Source organism: Lipotes vexillifer, unplaced genomic scaffold (assembly GCF_000442215.2).
Source record: "Lipotes vexillifer unplaced genomic scaffold, Lipotes_vexillifer_v1.1 scaffold58, whole genome shotgun sequence".
In the NCBI taxonomy this organism is placed as follows: Eukaryota; Metazoa; Chordata; class Mammalia; order Artiodactyla; family Lipotidae; genus Lipotes; species Lipotes vexillifer.
The window spans coordinates 4,446,485-4,467,212 of record NW_006781997.1 but is presented as its reverse complement, the minus strand read 5'-3'; the positions used below and the strand labels follow the sequence as shown (position 1 = coordinate 4,467,212).

The 20,728-nt window shown below is 38.5% G+C and overlaps 1 protein-coding gene across 1 annotated transcript in view; it reads right to left on the bottom strand.

Moving 5' to 3' along the window:
* ROS1 (ROS proto-oncogene 1, receptor tyrosine kinase) overlaps nucleotides 1–20,728 on the bottom strand; it is a 116,191-nt gene that overhangs the window by 13,016 nt on the left and 82,447 nt on the right. Inside the window, 8 exon segments of the mRNA XM_007454922.1 lie at nucleotides 3,417–3,551; nucleotides 4,608–4,811; nucleotides 5,029–5,126; nucleotides 11,256–11,385; nucleotides 12,321–12,385; nucleotides 14,410–14,572; nucleotides 15,809–15,944; nucleotides 18,931–19,014. Of these exon segments, the coding sequence (XP_007454984.1) occupies nucleotides 3,417–3,551; nucleotides 4,608–4,811; nucleotides 5,029–5,126; nucleotides 11,256–11,385; nucleotides 12,321–12,385; nucleotides 14,410–14,572; nucleotides 15,809–15,944; nucleotides 18,931–19,014 (1,015 nt within the window).

Sequence of the window (20,728 nt, the reverse complement as noted above, 5' to 3'; positions counted from 1 at the left end):
TGTGCAAGTTATTTAATCAGATATTCCTAATTTTCATCTATGGAGGCTTTAATTTACATTGAGTCCATCATTACTCTTAACTCTCTGATGGCAAAAAACAATTGACCTGATGGTATTTAAAACCTTTCTCTCCCACTATCCAGGGCCAAATGAGCACTGGATTGCCCTAGATTAAGAAAAGAGGAGCTCTATAAAGCAGTAGTCATTTAAAAGTAAAGAGTAAAACTTGTGCTCTTAAACAGCATTAAGCTGACAATGGAATAAATGACTAGGCTTTTAAAATTTTATCAATCCTAAAAAATGCCTTTCTTACATCTTTCAGGTAAATTAACAACAACTGTATCTTTGGCATAGGGGTCTTTCCTTACAAATACATACTTGTCACAATTCAGTATCATGCATTAAATACTTGTACCAAGTTATAGTTACAAATATTAGTCTAATATTAGACTAATTAGCATATTAGTCTAAATAAACTGACAGCTCCTTCACTTTTATTAAAATTTACCTGGGCTGGTTGTTCTACCTCTAAACAGATCCTCACACATTATACTTGAAATGTCTCATTTAGCTAAGTGTTCCAGTTCAAATTCTTCCATTCACTATGCCAACCCCTTTACTCCTCTTTGCTTCAGTTTTTTCCACAATAGCACAACCTCATTAACCATGTTCATTAATAGTCTCTATGAGTAAAATCCTTGGATTCGTAAGGCAATTGAAATTCAACAGTTGAAAACTCCATGGCATCTTTCAGTATTAAGGGGATGAGTTTCTATAAGTATTTAAGCACAGCACATAAAATACAGATTTTAAAATACCCAATCCCGGAAAGTCCCAATTAGCATCAATTAGCGTCTAGGTATACATATTCTTAAGGGGTAAAAATAAGGTGGTGAGCCTCCATGTTCTCCCATTGTCGCCTCTGTCATTTGAGAGACTCTCCAGTAATTTCAGTTGCCCCTGTGATATCTGTGAAAGAGCTCTCACTTGATGTAGATTGCCCTTTGATCCCGTTTATTCTTAAGAGTGCTATGGTTGTTGTGCAAACTAAAAGCTGAAGAGAATGCTGAGGGCTGGGCTTTGCACCTTACATCCCAGGCTATGGAAAGAAGGGCAGGAATGCTCTGAACTCTCACATTCCATTAATAGCTAAGCACAGCATAGCCATCTATGGACTCACCTGACCCAGAGTGCATCCAGGTGCTGAGTATTTAAGCAGTGAATAGAAGGTGCAGCCTGGCTCAGCACAGACTTTCAACCCTCTAAGCTGGGCCTATGATCTCAGAGAACTGCTTCAAATAAAAATCAGTTCCCTCTGTACTCTAAGGAGAGTAGTTAATCTTTATCATGACAACTTAAGGCCGTGGACAGATTGAATAGCATCGCTGAGAGCTCCATTTCCTTAGCACAGCTTGTCTTCCTGGTTGGCCATGGGTCGTTAACCCTTCCTAGGGATCTGGAGCATGCAGCCCTTAGAGGGCTTGGAGCATTGTTCACTTTTTAATTACTGATGTTCAAATGAACTTTAAAATCAGCAATGGAAATTTTAGCTTCAAGGAAACTATATTTTTATAAAATTAGAGCAATAATGTATCCAATTGAATAATTATTCAAGATAAAATTATGTAGAATATTATCTTTTTCCATTTATAATCAGGAATATTTTTCTAGAACTTTTCTAGCACTCCTTCTTTCTCCTCCTTCTAGTTGAATTTTTGGATACCTTTGGATAGAGCAAAGTTCAACATACCCCCATTTTTCTTCTCCACAATAGGGCAATTAATTATCCACCTCCCTCTTCCCCAAACAAAATAAATGAACACATAAGTCAAAACGTATAATTCAGTGACTGATTCCTAGAGTGCCTATCCAAAAAAAAAGCCTGATTATGATGAGGTTAATTACCCTCTAGAGGGGAAGATAGGCCAAATAGAATTCTAACAGCACAAGGAAAATTTCGTGCAACTGAAATTTGGGAGAAATTTTCTGAGTGTTCAATAGATGTGTAAGAGATGCAAAACAGTGATTAGTTTGCTAGCTATTTAATTAAAATGTATTTTATACTTAGGTATGCTGGGGTTTTTTCCTCAAGCCCTAGACTAAAGTTTTTCAAATTTTGTATAACTTTCTTACTCCTAACTTAGAGAAGTTTTTCCATCTGCCCCAAAAGGATCATGAGTCATACTTTTAGACACTGCCACCAAACTTGTTCAGGTATGTGTATAACTGATCCTTCTGTAAATATCCCAGAGGCTATAAGAGCTAAACAGAAACAGACAGTGATTCCAATCTTCTTCTAGCTGGAAGATTTAAATAATACAAAAACATTCAGCCATAGAACATCTAGCCAAGGTGCCCAGATCTTAATCATCTTTGGCTCTAGTCTGAATAATCCTCTAAATAACACAGCATAGGCAAGGCAGTGCAATCATGGTGTGTATCCGCATACTGCTAATTCCTTTTGCCCTTGTCTGTACCACGCAGTTTAGCACTTTATTACATGTTGGCTTGTTATCCAGCTGCTCCATGTGTGTGTCTTTTCTTTCAAAATACATTCAGAGATGCTGAGGAAGCGTGGCTCCAGTTTAAACACTTCTGTATTCCATACAGTCCTTAGCATGGTGTAGTGCACACAACAGAGGAGTTTATACTTGTTGATTATATGTTCTTTTAGAAATTTCTTGGGTAAAACACCTCTTAGAAAAAGTGTCAAGACTTGATATTTCTGCTAAGGTTGTTCACAAGAAGGTAGATTAGTACTCAGCAAAATTACTTGGCTTGTTTTTCCTTTATAATTAGATCAAAATCATCTACTGTTCTAAGGATCACAAATCTATTAGAATTCAATAGTTGCCAGGATCAATTTGATAAAGTCACTAATACTTATGTAGCCACTTCATGTGAAGTTCATAAATAGATAACAACCTATATAATTTTTAGCAGTACTATATCCCAATATCAGCTTTATCAACAAAAGCAATCCAACTTTTAAACAATATATTCCTAGTTAATAAAACCTTTTAATATGCAGGTTAAGATGTTAGTCAAATTAGATCTTCCAAAATGAAATGAGTATGTATGTGAATACACACACACACACACACACACACACACACACACACACACACACATACACAAAGAGCTTTTATTTATTTATTAGAATTCTCTTAACCTAGAGTATAAACATATTCTGCTGTTCTAGATTTTGCTTCTGAAATGAAATATCATGTATATATATAAATAAAAAGAAACTATCATATATTTAGTAAATTAAGTGCCACAATAATTTACATTTTACATAAGATATACAAATATATAGATTCAGTTTTTATTTAAAAATACCATACCAATGAGGCACGTGATTGCATGTGCACATGTTTTTGTTCTTGGGTACTTATGGAACATGATTAACTTACAGATCATCGGGACAATTTCTCGGTGGCTCCAGTCTCCCTCCTGTTTGCACATAGCTTAAAACATCAAGGTTAGAATAAGCTGGATAAGGCTGATGACCAAGAGTTAAAATTTCCCAAATCAAAATTCCAAAAGACCTAAAGATATTAAAGAGTTTGCTTTAATTATACATATTAGAAACATCATGTTTACAGTAGTTTTTCCAACATAATTATTCCTGGGGCTATCAGAGTCTACTTTGTGATTGGCATTTTTTGGCCCCATAAAAGGCAAATGGGAGACTTAAAAGCAAGTTGACCTCAAGAAAAAGAGAACAAGCAACTGCATACTAGCAACACTTCAAAGGTGATAGGAAGGCTTAGTGGGGGCACACACACACACACACACACACACACACACACACACACACACACACACACACACACACACACACACTGTGCTCCTCTTCCCTGGCTGAATCCGCACTGCGGACCTCCATTACCTATGGCTCTCATAGCTTCATTATGCAAACACACTAGGGGTGAGCAAGAAAGCATTTCACCTTTCTTCCTGAGTTTGAGTGCTAGTAAATGTGGAGAGGGAAGGCATGAATATAAACTGACAACACTGAAGACCGACTTTATTTCATCCCCAGTTTTGCAGAGGTCCAGTCCAGCTTAAAAGTTATTGGATGAATCTTTACATTTTGAGCAGCTCTAATCAAAAGTTTGGGGTCAACAAGCAAAAATGAGGGGTTCTATTCAAATAATAAAGAGCTGTCCAAACCTCCCTCATGTCCTAATCGTTTTGAGATCCATGATTTAAATTCTGTGTATAAATTAATGACCAAACATCCCAAAATAGTAGGCATTTGGACACATACTTGGACATTAATTCATAGGCACCAATTCCTATTAGTCATAGCCTCTACACTTGTGGAGAGTAATAAGCTATCTGAAATAAATGGATCTATTCCTCATACACCAGTAAGGTAATGGATCAAAACTAATTGGAGGGAGAGGTATAAACTGTTGAGACCCAGGAATAGCCCTTCCTTGCCCACCAGCTTTCACTTTAGCTTGAGGCAAATCACTTAACCTCTCTGGTCTTATGTTTTCTCACGTAAAAAACAAGACTAGATGACCTTTTAAGATCCCTCTGGCTCTGGCATTGGATGGTTCTGCCCATGTTTCTCTGTGTCCTGTTAAGCTCACCATACATCAGACTGAGTAGTGAAGATTCCATCCATCAAACTTTCTAGAGCCATCCACCGAACAGGGAGCAGGCATTCTCCTCTCTTTCTATAGTAATCATTTTTATAGATGTCCCTCGCGAGTCCAAAGTCCCCAATCTTCACTATCCGTGATGGACTAGTATAGTCTTTTACAGAGACAAGGCAATTCCGAGCTGCCAGATCCCTATGGCAGAAGCTATACTTTAATAATAATAATAATAATAAAGTTCCAGAGATCAGACAAGTAACACTAGGAGGTCTGTAGAGAAGAGAGATTTTAACAGAAACTATTGCTATTTTGAAGGAATGAAAATGTTAATTATCTTGTATATTCTACCCAAACTACAGGTGATTATTGTGCCAATCTTCATAAGAACCCTTTATCCAGAATGTCACTGTACCTGTGAATGAAGTGCATCTGCTCCAAGTAGACACAGCCTTTTGAAATATCTACACAAAGGTCTACAAGGTCAACCAAGGTGAGTAAAGGACCGTGAAACTGTAAGAAATAAAAGAAAAATTACAGGCACTTTTCCAGTTTGCACAAAATATATATGTATATTTTTGGCCACATATATATGCATGTACACACACATATATATGATGTTTTAAAGGAATTTTTAGTTATGGTAAAAGAATTCAAACAAAGAGGAAAAGAACTACATTTATATGCTTTCTACCAAAATACACATAAATAAGAATATCTTTAGTAAGCAGAAGCAACATAGAATCTTTATTGGAAAGATCTCAGGGTGTTAGATCAAACAGACTAGTTTAAAACCTAGTTCTGCTACTTACAAGCTGTGTGAACTTACTCACATTGCTTAATTCACTAAGCAATTTTCTCATATGTAAAATGGGAACAATAATGCGAACTGTGTCAGATTTGAGATAAGCTATGTAATCTAGCTGGGACATAACAGGCACTTAATAAACAGTAGCTGTTCTCATTAGCAGTAATGATGATAGTTTAATCAGTTTAATTATTGGCCCAATGCCACGCTGTAATGTCAGTCATGACAATGGGCATGTTCTCCATATGGGCCCCATAGAAATTGTTAGCAATACTCTATTTCAAGGTCACAGATTACTCCTCTCATCTAAGAGAGCCAGCACAAATATACAGTTGAGCCTGTACTGGCTGCGATGATTTCTACATGAACAAAGCCAGTTGCAGTTTTTATTAGTACCATATGGAAAAAATTCAAAGTTCCTTCCTGGAGGCTATATTCATATACTGTCTGTCCCTTACCATTTCCCTGCAATTACCCCGTTTCAAGCCATTATCATCCCTATCTGACGCTTCCCAAACTTTCCATGTCTCCAGCCTCCTGTGCTTTAATTAGCTCACTTTGTTGTGACCCACTGCCTGTAGAGTCTATTACAGATTCCTGAGCACAGCCTCCATGGCAGCCCCAGGCTGCACCAGCCTCTCTTCACATCCATTTATTTTCCATAGATTCTCCTCTCACAATCTGTGCTTTGGTCACACTGGGCCATTTGCAGTTCCTTATACCTGCTCTGCATTTCTCAACCTCTCTTCATTATTCCTTCTATCATTCCTGGAATGCCCTCCATATTCTTGATTTCCATCCACATCCTTCAATGAGCATCTCAAAGGATTCACAACCTTGAAATCCCTTGATTCCTCACAGATGGGTGCTCTTAAATGCTGTTCCCTCTGACTCCCCTGACAAGCTCATGTCTTGTCCCAAAAAGTAGGAAGAATCCTGAATTCTGGGACTCAACATTGCCATGGTCCCACTCAACCACACCTATGTCTTAAAACTAAACTCAGTCTTACTCCCAAGAATCAATCCCTTGCAGCCCTGTTCAGGTCCACTAGACGCGCGTCTCACAGCCTTGTGTCTGAGTCCCTGCCTTGTGTCCCGACTGGTTCATTGGTTCCTCTGTGAATGGAATCCTGCTTTGCCCTTGGCAAAACCTACTCTACTCTTGAAGACATTCTTCGCAGAGAATCCTACTCCTGCACTTCAGTCTGGTGGCTAGTGGCCTGTTCCCTGCTGACAGATTTTCAAATGCTGCCTGCCTGTTTGAATCTCTAATTATAACTTGCCCCTAATAGCCCCTGTGACAACCTATTGGAATATTTCATTACCCCATGTCGGGCCTCCTTAACCCCAGATGCTGCCCTTGGCTACCACCTGTCTTCTCTTGCCAAACTCTCCAGACATACTGAACCTCCATCTCTGTCCATCCCTAGTCAAAGCCTTTTATATAACTCATATGAGTGTAGTTTCAGAAACTGTTCTATCTCGCACCTTGGTTGTATCCCAAACAGAAGACCTCTTCCGTGCAGCCTTCTCACATCTCCCCAGTTGGAAATCATCTCTCTCTCCTCTGTGCTTCAGCAGTGTATTCTCTACTCCATTCTAATGGGCCTCCCTCTTTCTACCTTAAATGAGTCATTCATATGTGACTAACCCACTCTACCATGTGGCAGGGCCCTTGAAAGCAAGAGCCACATCCTCCACTGTCATAAAATAAATACCCAGCAAAAATTTCATGAAGTGAATTGTGTCTGGCTATGTAGTTTTATTATTTTGATAGATAGGGTTTTTTGTTCACTTTTTCTATCTTACTACAATCTTAGAATATCAAAGCTAAAAGAAGCCGAAAAAGTTTTGGATTCAGTGTTCCATTTTACGATGCAGAAACTGAGTCCTAAAAATGAAGGACCAGACTAAGGTTTATAAACCCAGTTGCAGTCAATCCTTATGCATTCAACCCAACAAAACAGTCTCAGAGTGGGGATGGGGAGAAGGGTGCTTGTGTAATTCTGGAAAGGTGCCTCTGAGCACTCTCTGTGGAGAGGTGGCTGGCCCCATGTGAACTTGACTGATGGGGGCGTACAGCCCATGGCCCTCCGCTGTGGACCCCGCACCTTGATTCTGGCACTCAGCACCTAAGGGCACCCTGTCCGATAAGGTCAGGGCAAGAGACAATCATGGACGCTGCCTTGGTAGCCAGCAGGAAAGGCAGCGGAAGAACTGAAGTGCACTTGAGAACCAGTCGTCAGAACCACTAGGACACTGGCTGAATAAGAGTAGTTTGGGAAAAGCAGCTCTGTGAGTTCTTTTAGTCCATCTTCATTGTCTCTTCTCTCCCCCACAAAAAAACTAAAAAAAAATCTACAGAGGCACTTTCTTGTTAAAGATGAGGAATTGAATTTCTGTATTTTAGTTTTATTCTCTCCCCAAACCTTACTAAAATGACATTATAGGGGAAATGTTGTGATCTCAAGAGGATAAACAGATCAGGAGAATAGATAGAGTGCAAGGAAACATTTTGGAGGAAGGAAAGCAGGTGGAGGTGTGGTCATTTAGCAGAGCCAAGAGAGATGAAAGCTGGCTGCCTGCAGAGGGAGAGGACAAGAATTAAGTGATGTTTTTCACTATAGAACCCCATAAACACTCTGGAATTCGAGGTAGCAAGTATCTCTGAATGCAGGGTTGAGGGGCAGGACTGAAAGCAAGGTGAATATTTAAAAGTTTGTTTTAAGAGCTAAGTAGACCCTAGATCCCCGCCCCACAGCAGCAGGAGGCTTTCCTCTGCTAAACCCACACACACACACACACACACACACACACACACACACACACACACACACACACACATATACACACACACACACACACACACACACACACACACACACAGAGAACCAGAGCTAACTCCAAGTTCAAAGATACCGGTCATACTAAGGCACTGTGCTAAAAATGGAGAAGGGAATTAAATGAGAATCCTCATCCTGAGCCTTGAGACCTCCAGCCCTCTTCCCCGACTCGACTCCCTGACTGAAGCTCAGGCGTTTGTTGCCCAGGCAGGAGACCAGCAGATTCCTCTCCGGGGAAACTGGTGTATGCCAGGGAAGACATCCAGATGCTGTCATCAGGCGACCCCAACGGAACATCAGGGTCCCACCTGACAACCAAAAGGAAGCTTCCACAGACATAGGCTCCAATCAGCTTCTTAGGTCTCACTATTAAATACGAAGACCAGCCACAAATTACCAAACATTTGAGAAAAGCTTCTCATATTACAAACAGATCCCAGAACAATGAGGCAAAAAGGAAGTCAAGACAATGCAGGAAGCAAATTAACACTTGAAAAAAACTATGATTAGTATCCTTGGAAAGATAAAAGAAGATTTTGCATGTATGGAAAAATCAGAATACTATTTTAAGAGTCAGTCAAAATATAAGAATGAGTCTGGGGAAAATTAAATTTTTAAATTCTATTAAAAAATTAAGGAAATATGCCAGAATTGAGAGCAAAAATACAAAGAGTAGAAAATAGGAGAAAACAGCTAATAAAAGAAAAGGATACAACAAAGGTGACCATTATCCAACTACTAGGATTTTTAGAACAAGGAAATAAAGGGAACAAAGAGTTTTCTTTATTACCAAAGAAATAATATTAAAAAATCCCAGAACTAAAAGGGATAATTTTCCAAGCTGAGTGTCCAGATGAGTAAAAAGTACCACAGATAAGAAGCAGTTCCTGGGACTTCCCTGGTGGTGCAGTGGTTAAGAATCTGCCTGCCAATGCAGAGGATACGGGTTTGAGCCCTGGTCCAGGAAGATCCCACATGCACAGAGCAACTAAGCCCATGTGCCACAATTACTAAGCCTGCACTCTAGAGCCTGCAAGCCACAATTACTGAGCCCACACGCCACAACTACTGAAGCCCGCGTGCCTAGAGCCTGTGCTCCGCAGCAAAGAGAAGCCACTGCAATGAGAAGCCTGCGCACTGCAATGAAGAGTAGCCCCAGCTTGTAGCAACTAGAGAAAGCCTGCACGCAGCAACAAAGACCCAACGCAGCTAAAACTAAATAAATAAATAAATAAATTTATAAGGGAAAAAAAAAGAGAAGTTCCTAAAATTTTCCAAAGAGAGGACAAAAAGCAAGTCACTGATCATATGTCCAGGAATCAGAATGGCATACAACATTTTAAAGGCAATTGTAGAAGCTAGAAAACAAAGATGCAGGAGTTTTATTTTTGAGGAAAAGGGATTTTCAACCTAGAATCCAGCCAAATTATTAATCAAGTGTGGGGCGGGAGGGAAGAACAGTTTCTCAAAATGTAAAAAAAAAGATGTTTGCCTTGCATGCTTTCTCTTTTCTAAAACAGAACAAAGAAGCCATGGAATTGAGGAAATAAAGGTCCAACATGGAAATTACCAAGGTACATGTGAAGGAAACCCCTAGGGTAACAGCTCTGTAGAGACCAGAGGACAAGCGCCTGTATCAACTCCAGGAGGGAAGTGTCCAGGAAAAATATAGTGAGGAGCTGGATTATCTCATATATTTACCCATATTGTGAGAAGGGTTACAATTCTGTCAGAGAGTTTAGGAATATAGAAACATAAGCAAATGGGGGGGGCATTTATTAAACTACTCAAGAGAAGAACCACAATCATAGTATTTGAGTAACTTAGCAAATAATAATTAAATAGACATAGTAACATAAACTTGCAATATTGATTCATCTGCAAATTGGGGTGACTGTCAGAGGATGGGGAAAGCAGAGTTTTTCTGTGTGTAGAGCTGGTGGGGTCAGGCTGGTACATGACTAAGGGCTTAAATCCGTGCCTCTTGCAGTAGGCAGTCAACAGATTTCCCCCAAGGTTGAAAACTCACTGTGCAGCAGTATAAGCAGAGCGTTTAGGAAAGTGGAGGTAAACACCAGAAGGAATGAGCAGAGGCCTGGGATGTGGGGATGAGATAGAGCACAGGACTCCTGTTTTTCACCATAAACCTTGTCATATGTTTCAGTTTTTTAGCTATATAATGTATACTTCAATAGAAATAATAGAAATAGAAATAAATAGAAATTTATTTCAATAGAAATAAAACCCGTAATTTTTAAAACTACACATTTAAATTTTAGTTACTTGTTTTGTCTCAGGTGTTTCTCACCTGAGACCTAAAAGCAGGTTCCCACAGGTGCTGAGACCCCCGGCCCTCATTCCCCACATGTGCCACAGTATTTACACTGTCCTGGATGCTGTGCAGTATTTACACTGTGCTGGATGCTGCTCTAGGCACTGCAGACATGGAGAGGATGGATTGGGGCTGCATTTTGTTAGCAGGACCCTAGAGTGGACGGGACCTATTAGCATGGTTGTAGGAAAGGAAAAGTAAGGAACCAGATGGATGGCATGAAGGAGGATGCATGAAATCAAGAGTTCTGTTTTGGCCAAAGTTTGAGACGCCTGTGAAAATCCACACAGAAAAGTCAGCTGGGAGAGATATAAGACTAAGGGCTGGAAATTTCAATTTGGGACAGAAAGGCAGATAGATTAAGTACAGAGAAACTCCACACATTCTCTGTTCTTCAGAAACCATGATTCTGGCAGGGAGGGACCTATTTTTCCATTAGATACTAAGAGCAGGCTTAAATAGCCAGAAAATGCGAGACATTAGCCCAGGGTTCTAGTTTGACTAATCCAACATGAAGGAAATATAAGAATATTTTTGACAGAAGTCTTCTAAGTTTCTACCATCAGCCCAAACTGCAGCCTATTGAATTTAAAGTAAAATAAGACGAACTTATAGGTCATCTGCATTACACAACCAATACTGTGGACCCCATTTCCTACCGAAGTCATCCGGGCTTTACGCAAATAGGTAAGAAGGTCTCCTCCTTCCATCAGTTCCAGGATGATGTACTGGGGCTCATTCAGCAGACAAACTCCAAGCTGCTTCAGAATGTTGGGATGATTAAACTTACTAAAAGGCGAAAAGAGACAGGCAGGATAACATGACAACGACAAAAAATCTAGTGAGGATCTTTATGGAATAGAACAATTCTTTATTTCTGGTTTCCTTCAAAACCCTGATTTTTTTTTTCCTCTTAATAAATGAAAGCCTCCTTTTCCAAGAACCCAACTGCATGCCTGCCTTACAGAGGTAATATTGCAACCCCTAGTGGCCAAGGCATGTGGATAGAACAGAGGGAGTTTTAGAAGAAGCAATATTTATATTAAGCATTTTATGTTCTGGAAAAGAAAGTAATTTTAACTAACGTCCTTCTTTGAAAAATATTTTAGAGCATTATGTTTTTGGTCATGACAAGTATGAAATATTCTCTCCCTTTCAGAGAAACAATTCAGACACTCAGGTTTGGCTACAAATGTTTTCTCAAGAGGTCAAAGCAAGTAAGCCCCAATCTAACAATCAGAACCCACAACTTGGGACCCGATCAACCACTGCCTCAGGGTGTATTAAGATGTATTTGAGTAGTTTTCATGACCATCAACTAATTCTAACCTTGAAGACAAGTTTACCAAGACCAGGGATATTCTCATTGACATCACTGTACTTAAGAGAACTCTCCCTTACTTGGTCTACTTGACCCATTATCACACATTTAGAAGAACATAAGCATATTTAAAGCTGAACAGCTTCAGAAATCCCTTGCAAGACATGCTTCTTATTGAAGGTAAAAGAAAGGACTGCCTGAGGACTGCTTGTGACCAGGCTCAGAAGACTGGGTTCTATAGAATACTTGTCACTCCAGACATATTTCCTTTTAAACTTCAGCCATGTTTATTTTGGGCATGATCTGTTATGTCAGGTCATTTTGAATGTTAAAAATGAACCAATCAGATGTAAGAGCTTCCTACCCATACCAAGGGAAAATTATTTTAGAGCTGCCCTGATACCTCATCAGGTGTGCCTCCTTCAGGAATTCAATCTTCTCCTGGTCTGTGGAGCCCTTCTTCAAAGTCTGTGCAATGTAAAAACAAGCCAGGAATCAGTATAGCAGACATTTCCGTGAGCTCAGTGGGTTAATGGAGACAATCTTTGTTTTGTTTTGTAATATACACCCTTATCATAAAAAACTGTGTTCTCCAATTCTCCAGCCTCCCTTGCAAACAGGGGTGGTCATGACTCAGTCCTCGTCAAAGAGATGTAAGGGGGAAACTGCTGAGGGGGAGAGAGGCTTGTGCAGAGCTTTTACTTTCCTGAACATATACATCTAACACTGTCCTTCCCCCTCTCCATGTCCTGAATGAAGATGTGATGCTTGATTCTTTGGCAACCATCTTGGGACCATGAGGCACCATACATGTACAAAGTTGAGAGAATTTCAGATATACTGGCTGTGGCCTGACACAGTACTACACCAAAGCCAGAAGTCAACTTGTTATGTAAGAAAAAGAAACACTTGTTTAAACCAGTTGAGGTTAGAGACTGTTACATGCTATCAATTGGAAGTGGAGAAAATTTTGCCAACTTCTCTGGTTGTATAGCCCACTCTCAAAGCAATAAATTCCTAACAAGCAGTGATCAGGATATTACTCAGTTACATAAAAGATTCATCATCCTTTGATCAAAAGAAAGTTTTATAAAAATATGAGAGTATATCCAGGGCTTCCTCGAAACTACATCATCAAATACACCATGATGAATAATTGTGTAGTCCAGGGGTCTACAGCCTGTGGACCAACTCCAGCCTGTTACCTATTTTTGTACAGCTTATGATCTGAAAATAGTTGTTACATTTTTATTAGTTGTTATTTTATTTTTTCCAGGTTTATTTTTTTTAACATCTTTATTGGAGTATAATTGCTTTACAATGGTATTAGTTTCTGCTTTATAACAAAGTGAATCAGTTATACATATACATATGTCCCCATATCTCTTCCCTCTTGCGTCTCACTCCCTCCCACCCTCCTTTTCCCACCCCTCTAGGTGGTCACAAACCACCTAGTTGATCTCCCTGTGCTATGCAGCTGCTTCCCACTAGCTATCTATTTTACGTTTGGTAGTGTATATGTGTCCATGCCACTCTCTCACTTCGTCCCAGCTTACCCTTCCCCCTCCCCATATCCTCAAGTCCATGCTCTAGTAGGTCTGTGTCTTTATTCCTGTTTCACCCCTAGGTTCTTCATGACATTTTTTTTCTCAAATTCCATATATATGTGTTAGCATACGGTATTTGTCTTTCTCTTTCTGACTTACTTCACTCTGTATGACAGACTCTAGGTCTATCCACCTCACTACAAATAACTCAATTTCATTTCTTTTTATGGCTGAGTAATATTCCATTGTATATATGTGCCACATCTTCTTTATCCATTCATCTGTTGACGGACACTTAGGTTGCTTCCATGTCCTGGCTATTATAAATAAAGCTGCAATGAACATTGTGGCACATGACTCTTTTTGAATTATGGTTTTCTCAGGGTATATGCCCAGTAGTGGTATTGCTTTTTCCAGCTTTATTGAGGTAGAATTAACTTGTTACATTTTTAAATGGTTGAAAAAAGTTATTAAAAAGAAGAGTATTTCATAACACATGAAAATTATATAAAATTTAAATTTCCGTTTTCATAGATAAAGTTTTACTGGAACACAACCACACCCATTCATTCACATATTGACTGTGGCTGATTTCACACTGCAATGGCAGAGTTGCGTAGTTGCAACTGACACCATCTAGCCAGCAAGCCTAAAATATTTACTATCTGCCCTAGCACCTAGCACCCCAGTTCTCTTATGGTATATTTGAAGGGAAAGACTGTCTGCCAGGTCTTAGTAATTAGTAACCTCAGAGGTAACTGTTAATAACAGAATTTATGTAGGAAATGGGGGGGGAATGTGATTTCTGTAGCCATGGACAGGTTTCTACCTTCTCCCAGTTATCTTTTCCATCAAGAACACTCCTCTTTTATCATAGTTGTATCCATGTAAGTCCCTGTAAATATGTTGACATAACAAGTCAAAGAGTTAAAAGATCAGCATTACCTTCACTGCTACTTTGGTTTCTGCACTTCCAACTCCTAAGATGTCTACTGCTGTCCCTTCATACACTTCTCCAAAGGCCCCACTTCCCAACAAGAGACGCAGAGTCAGTTTTTCCCGAGGGAAGGCAGGAAGACTTTCAATCTCCTCTTGGGTTGGAAGCGTACTGGAAAATAACGGTATTTTTGGTCTCCCAAAATGTATATGGTTTACGAGTGGGTGTTGGTGTTAGTGTTTGAGAGAGAAAAAGTATGAGAAAGAGGAAGAGAAATCTTACGGTTTTGCAACACTGCAGTGCATTCAACGTGACATAGTGATGTGTCTGTGTTCCTATTCCTTTCCTATTCCACCATCCAGAATATTCCTTCTCTCTTCCAAAACCCAGATAGAACATGTTACTTCACTTCTAGGCACCTTCATTTTGATAGCATGCCTGTGTGTGCACTGCCTCAAGGCTCTTTACTGTAGTTTGTTTCGTTAAAGTTATCAGTTATTAATTTCTTCAGGTCACCAATTTGTGTAAAAAGCTATTGCAAATTAGTAATAAATACAGCTGGGCTTATGATCTCAAAAGCTTTTGCTTTACTTCATACACCTGATCTCTCATGTAAAACAAAATTTACTATGACCACAAAATTACTCCATGTCCATCAGGTTAACTTTTAGAAAGTCAAGCTTCTCACTTGGAACATCATGAGGGGAAGGAAATCCATCTGCATTAAAAATGCTTTGAGATTTTAAAAGAGAATCCTGAGTATCAGATATGCTGTGTATTTTCTCCAGGAAAAGTCATCTCTGAAAAGCTGATTTAGGTCACCTCTGTGTCTACTTCACATCCTGTGTTCTTATGTCTTTAAATAAATTTCTAGAAGCAAGGCCAATGGCTCTATAATCCTTTTTGCATGGAACATAACATAGTGTCTTGTACAATGGGACATTTAAATATTTTCTTTAGTTATGATGACAGTGGAAGTTCAAACCTCATCTATTTTAGAGAAGTTTTGTAGGCAATCACCATAGAATTTCTGAAAACAATAAAATTGACTTAATAGCACATACAAGAGACCTTGGAATTCTTCTCTTCCAGTTGAATCAATCATGTTACCATCTACTCCCTTCCACATAGTAGTTATCTCCTTGTTTTACTGACTTTCAAACTATGTGATAAGACACTAGAAAACAACTAATTTTTGTTTATTTTTCTTAGGATAGGATAACAACATAATTTGCCATCCATCCCAGGTCACATTTGAGAGTGAAAGGGGATGTTACTTTTGAATATGCCAGATTAATATGGGCATAAAGCAGGACAGTCCTGGGTAACGTGGCATGCATGGGCACTCTCTTTAGAGTTGCCCACTCTTCATCTAGGTGCCCCGTAATGCCGGCCCAGGTTACATACTGTATCGCATAGCAGGCATTCGCCAGTCCTACTCCAGCGGCCAGACCTCGAAGGTCAGCCAACTCTTTGTCTTCATTTATGAGACCCGTCAGCCCTTCCTTGGGAGTTTTTTGATTCTTTAATCTTCTGTGCCAGACTATAAAGACAAAAGATCATAATTTACAAAATAAAACATTGCTTTCTTTTTCTTTAGGAAATGCTAACAATACATTTTTAAAGTTTATACTGAAGAACACTATTGATAGAATAACAGAATTTGATTGAAAAAATATGCCCATAATAGAATAACTAAATCCAGGTACAAAGCCATATAAAAACACATAACTTATACCACATCACATTTTATCTCACTTCTCAGAGTAAATTTTAATATATTTCTTATTGCTGTTATAAACAAGTTGAAGCAACTTAATATCAGAACTTATTTCTCAAAATCACCCATAAACTAGAATCAAAATAAACCAAAACAAACTTGCATAATAATTATTAGTGAACAAATTCATTTCTGAATCCAGATATGTCCAGGTTATACTCCTCAGCAGACCTGAGGAATGCTTTCAATATAATGGCATGCTTTATTTTAAAATGCAGAGTACAACAGTGTATATTCATTGTTTTTCATAATACACATACTCAAATACATAGAAAAATTATTAGAATGAAATCTACCAAGTGTTAGCAGTGATCCTCCCTAGCTGTGGGATCATGGGCGATTCGTATTGTCTTCATACAATGGGCAAATATTATTTTTATAATCATGAAACATAAGTAATATCTTTTGAAGATTAAAATACAATTATATCATTAAGATCGCCCATCAATACTAGAATATTGGCTCAGAAGTTGAAAACAGCAAGGATGCTTTGTGAGATGATGATTAAAATTTGAACTTTATTCCATAGTAGCTTCCATACCCAACAGGTGAGAGTTTTATGCAAGTGAAATTCTGTCTGAGGGACCACACAGCAGGGAGAGATCTTAAGTACCTTTGCTAATGCAATTCTTCAAACCTGAAATGCTCTTACCATCCCTCTTCATTTTTAAAGGGCCAGAATGAGGCCCCACATCCTCAGGGATGCCTTCCGAGACCTCTGCAACCTCTGTTGATCTCTCATCTCTGAACTTCTAAGACCAACTGTGGCTCTCAGTCAGCATGGCTATGTCACTGTCTTCTACATTTCCTATTTCCTTTTATTGCTGCTTAACATATATCCTGCTATTTATCTTTTCGTACAGGTATGTCTTACCTTCCCCATTAAATGGCAAGCTCCTGAGATCAGCAATTGTATTTTACAGTTTATTTTCTTTTGCTCCCAGCGTCAGGCTCATGTTGCATAGTAGATATAACCACTCACCAAAGTGAAAGCTGTCGATGCTTATTTTAAAACCCTTGCTTCAATTTTGTATTTATAAGTATGACTGATGAGAGCCCTCGGCACAATACAAATTTTTAAACAATTGCTGTTTTCATTATTTGAATAATTCAATCTTTTCTCATGCGCTCGCATAATCCTACCGGTAAAACCACATGCACTGCTACTAAAAGCAAAAGAACCAAATTAGCTTACCTATACTCAAAAATCTGTGAGTTCCAAGTACAATAAAGACCTTTAAGTCCTGCGAAAGTCAGATATCCATAGGATGTCTTGAAAGCACAATAGATTGTCTGAAATTATCTCATGTTCATCCACTAGAGTTATGGGTTTAAACAATGGTGGTGTACAAGTATGCAGGCAGAGGTCAGATGAAGGACTCTTCATGTAATACTCCTTCCCAGTAGGAAAGCAGACAAGCAGTCAAGCCTATATGCCAACTGCCAAATATACTGCAGTCATATGCATAATTCTGGAGGGGCTGGCTTAGTGGCACAAACATCAGCTGTGCAATACTTAGACTCCCTGGAACCACAGTTTAAAATCCTGGCAGGGTCAGCTGAAATATTTAGCTTTCCAAGTTAGCTGAAGAAATAATATATTCCATATATTATCTGGTGTGGAATCTTTGAAGAGAAATCTCAATTCAAGTTTCAATGTGCTAATAGCTTATGACTCCAATCGGTTTTGGGAAGAATATAGATTTAGAACACTTAGTAAAATATTGGCTTTCTTTATCCTGAGAGTTCAACTTTATGTTTGTAACTTTTCCTTAAACTTTCCCCTATTTTTGAAAAAAAAAAACTACTGTTTCCTGAATATGCGCTTGAGTGTTCTCTTCCGGTAAATATCATATCTTTTCTTGTAATGTTTCAGCATGTCAGGGACTCATACAGTTAATAATGACAGGGTGACCATATATCTTATAATCCAAACCAGAACATTTTGGGGACTGAAAGGAAGTACTATTAATGATTATGCTGAAACAATAGGAATGAAGCAGGATGTATGATCCACTATGGTAACCCCATAGGTCCAATATTTAATCATCCTTTTGGGAGTTATCACTGTATTTTCTCATCATTAAATCTTAAGAAAAAAAAAAAAAGACTTTTAAGACCAATACATTAGTATAAAATGAGTGGTGGGAAATAGCTAGCTTTCTATCTATCTAACCTAATTCTTCTGCTTTCCTGCTCATTTACAAATGAGCAGGGATTTGAAACAAGCAGGCCAGACATCTGAAAGAGAAAGTATTGAATGCTATAAGGCAGAAATGGATCTTCTGCAAGAGGCCCTGCTCATTCTAGACCAGGCTGTCTGCCTGGAGACCTAAACTATCCCGACCAAGGATTGTCACTGGTTTCCCTATTAAAAAACAAAAAACACTTTTTTTTATACCCAGAGTCATTTTTCTTTTATTTATTTCAAACTATAAGTCACAAAACACTTGTTAGATAGCCAATCTGTAATACTGTTTTAAAGAAGGCTAAAGTTGGTGCCTTTGCAAGTAGTTTTATCTAAAGTATACTGTGAAGTGTAAATACAGATTTATTTTTCATAAAAGTTACCCCAGGTTAGAAAAAAAAATTCACAGGAGTTAGTGGTTATTGAAGTATAGCCAAAGGTAGTATTGTGAATTTTATAAATTTATTTCATGTTGAAAATTAAATCAACTCAGAGATTAAATCAAGTAATATGATCAAATAAACAGTTTATTACCTATATTTCTAAATCTACTATACTTACCAAAGGTCAATAGGATTGTAACAACCAGAAATATTCCAATTATAGTAGTAAGTATAAAGCTTGTTTCTGGTATCCAAAAAACATCTAATAAAATAAATGAGAAAAAGAAATTAATTCAAGGAGTAAAACTAGATTGTCTCAGTGATATGCCAGATATGCCAGAGTTAGCTCCTATTGGATTTTTGCAAGCCACTTGTTAAACCATCGGTAGCTTGAAATCAATCATGGTGAGAGTATTTACACCATGAGAAATCAAAATCAAGGTTTTCTTCTTCTTTTTTTCTTTTCCAATGATCTGGTTTACCAATACATCATTGGAATATACCCACCCCGTCTTCTACTTTAAAATGGCTGAGGAAACATGTATAATCTTTTTAGCGAATTTGGGACAAAGAAGTCTCAGTCTTCACGTACTATATGGTTGGGAGTATTATTTCTTCTATAACATGTTCATGTACATTTAATTCCATGAGTACTGAACTGAGGAATATAAACATGATAACATGGTACCTGCTCTTAGATAGTTTCATTGAGCAGAGGAGACAAACATGTGGACCAGAGCTGGCATACTATGGCATGCAGGCCACATCTGGCCACAGCAGCCTGATTTTGTACTATTCATGAACTAAGAATAATTTTTACATTTTAAAAATATTATTTGAAGGAGTTCTCTGGTGGCACAGTGGTTAAGAATCCGCCTGCCAATTCAGGGGACACAGGTTCGAGCCCTGGTTCAGGAAGATCCCACGTGCCACAGAGCCAGTAAGCCCACGAACCACAACTACTGAAGCCCGTGCACCTAGAGCCCGTGAGCCACAACAAGAGAAGCCACCACAATGAGAAGCCCGAGCACTGCAACAAAGAGTAGCCCCCCACTTACCACAACTAGAGAAAGCCCGCGTGCAGCCACGAAGACCCAACACAGCCAAAAATTAATTAATTAATTTAAAATATATATATATATATATATATATATATTATTTGGGAAAAAAAGAAGATGCTACAGAGATCATTGAATGTAGCCTGGAAAGCCTAAAACATTTACTATTTGGTTCTCTGCAGAAAAGGTTTGCTGAGCTCTTCTCCAAATAACTGACTATAATGCAAATAAGAATGATGTCAGTTTTGTATAGAATAATGGGCTGTGTGTGTATAAAATGTGCAATAGCTCATTTTGCCTAAGGAGCAGCAGTTAAGCATCACAATGGGTTCATTTAAAGTTAGGCCTTCAGGTTCCCTAATTTCAGACTATACTACAAAGCTACAGTAATCAAGACAGTATGGTACTGGAACAAAAACAGAAATATAGATCAATGGAACAGGATAGAAAGCCCAGAGATAAACCCACGCACATATGGTCACCTTATCTTTGATAAAGGAGGCAGGAATGTACAGTGGAGAAAGGACAGCCTCTTCAATAAGTGGTGCTGGGAAAACTGGACAGCTACATGTCAAAGAATGAAATTAGAACACTCCCTAACACCATACACAAAAATAAACTCAAAATGGATTAAAGACCTAAATGTAAGGCCAGACACCATCAAATCTTAGAGGAAAACATAGGCAGAACACTCTATGACATAAATCACAGCAAGATCCTTTTTGACCCACCTCCTAGAGGAATGGAAATAAAAACAAAAATAAACAAATGGGACCTAATGAAACTTCAAAGCCTTTGCACAGCAAAGGAAACCATAAACAAGACCAAAAGACAACCCTCAGAATGGGAGAAAATATTTGCAAATGAATCAACTGACAAAGGATTAATCTCCAAAACATACCAGCAACTCATCCAGCT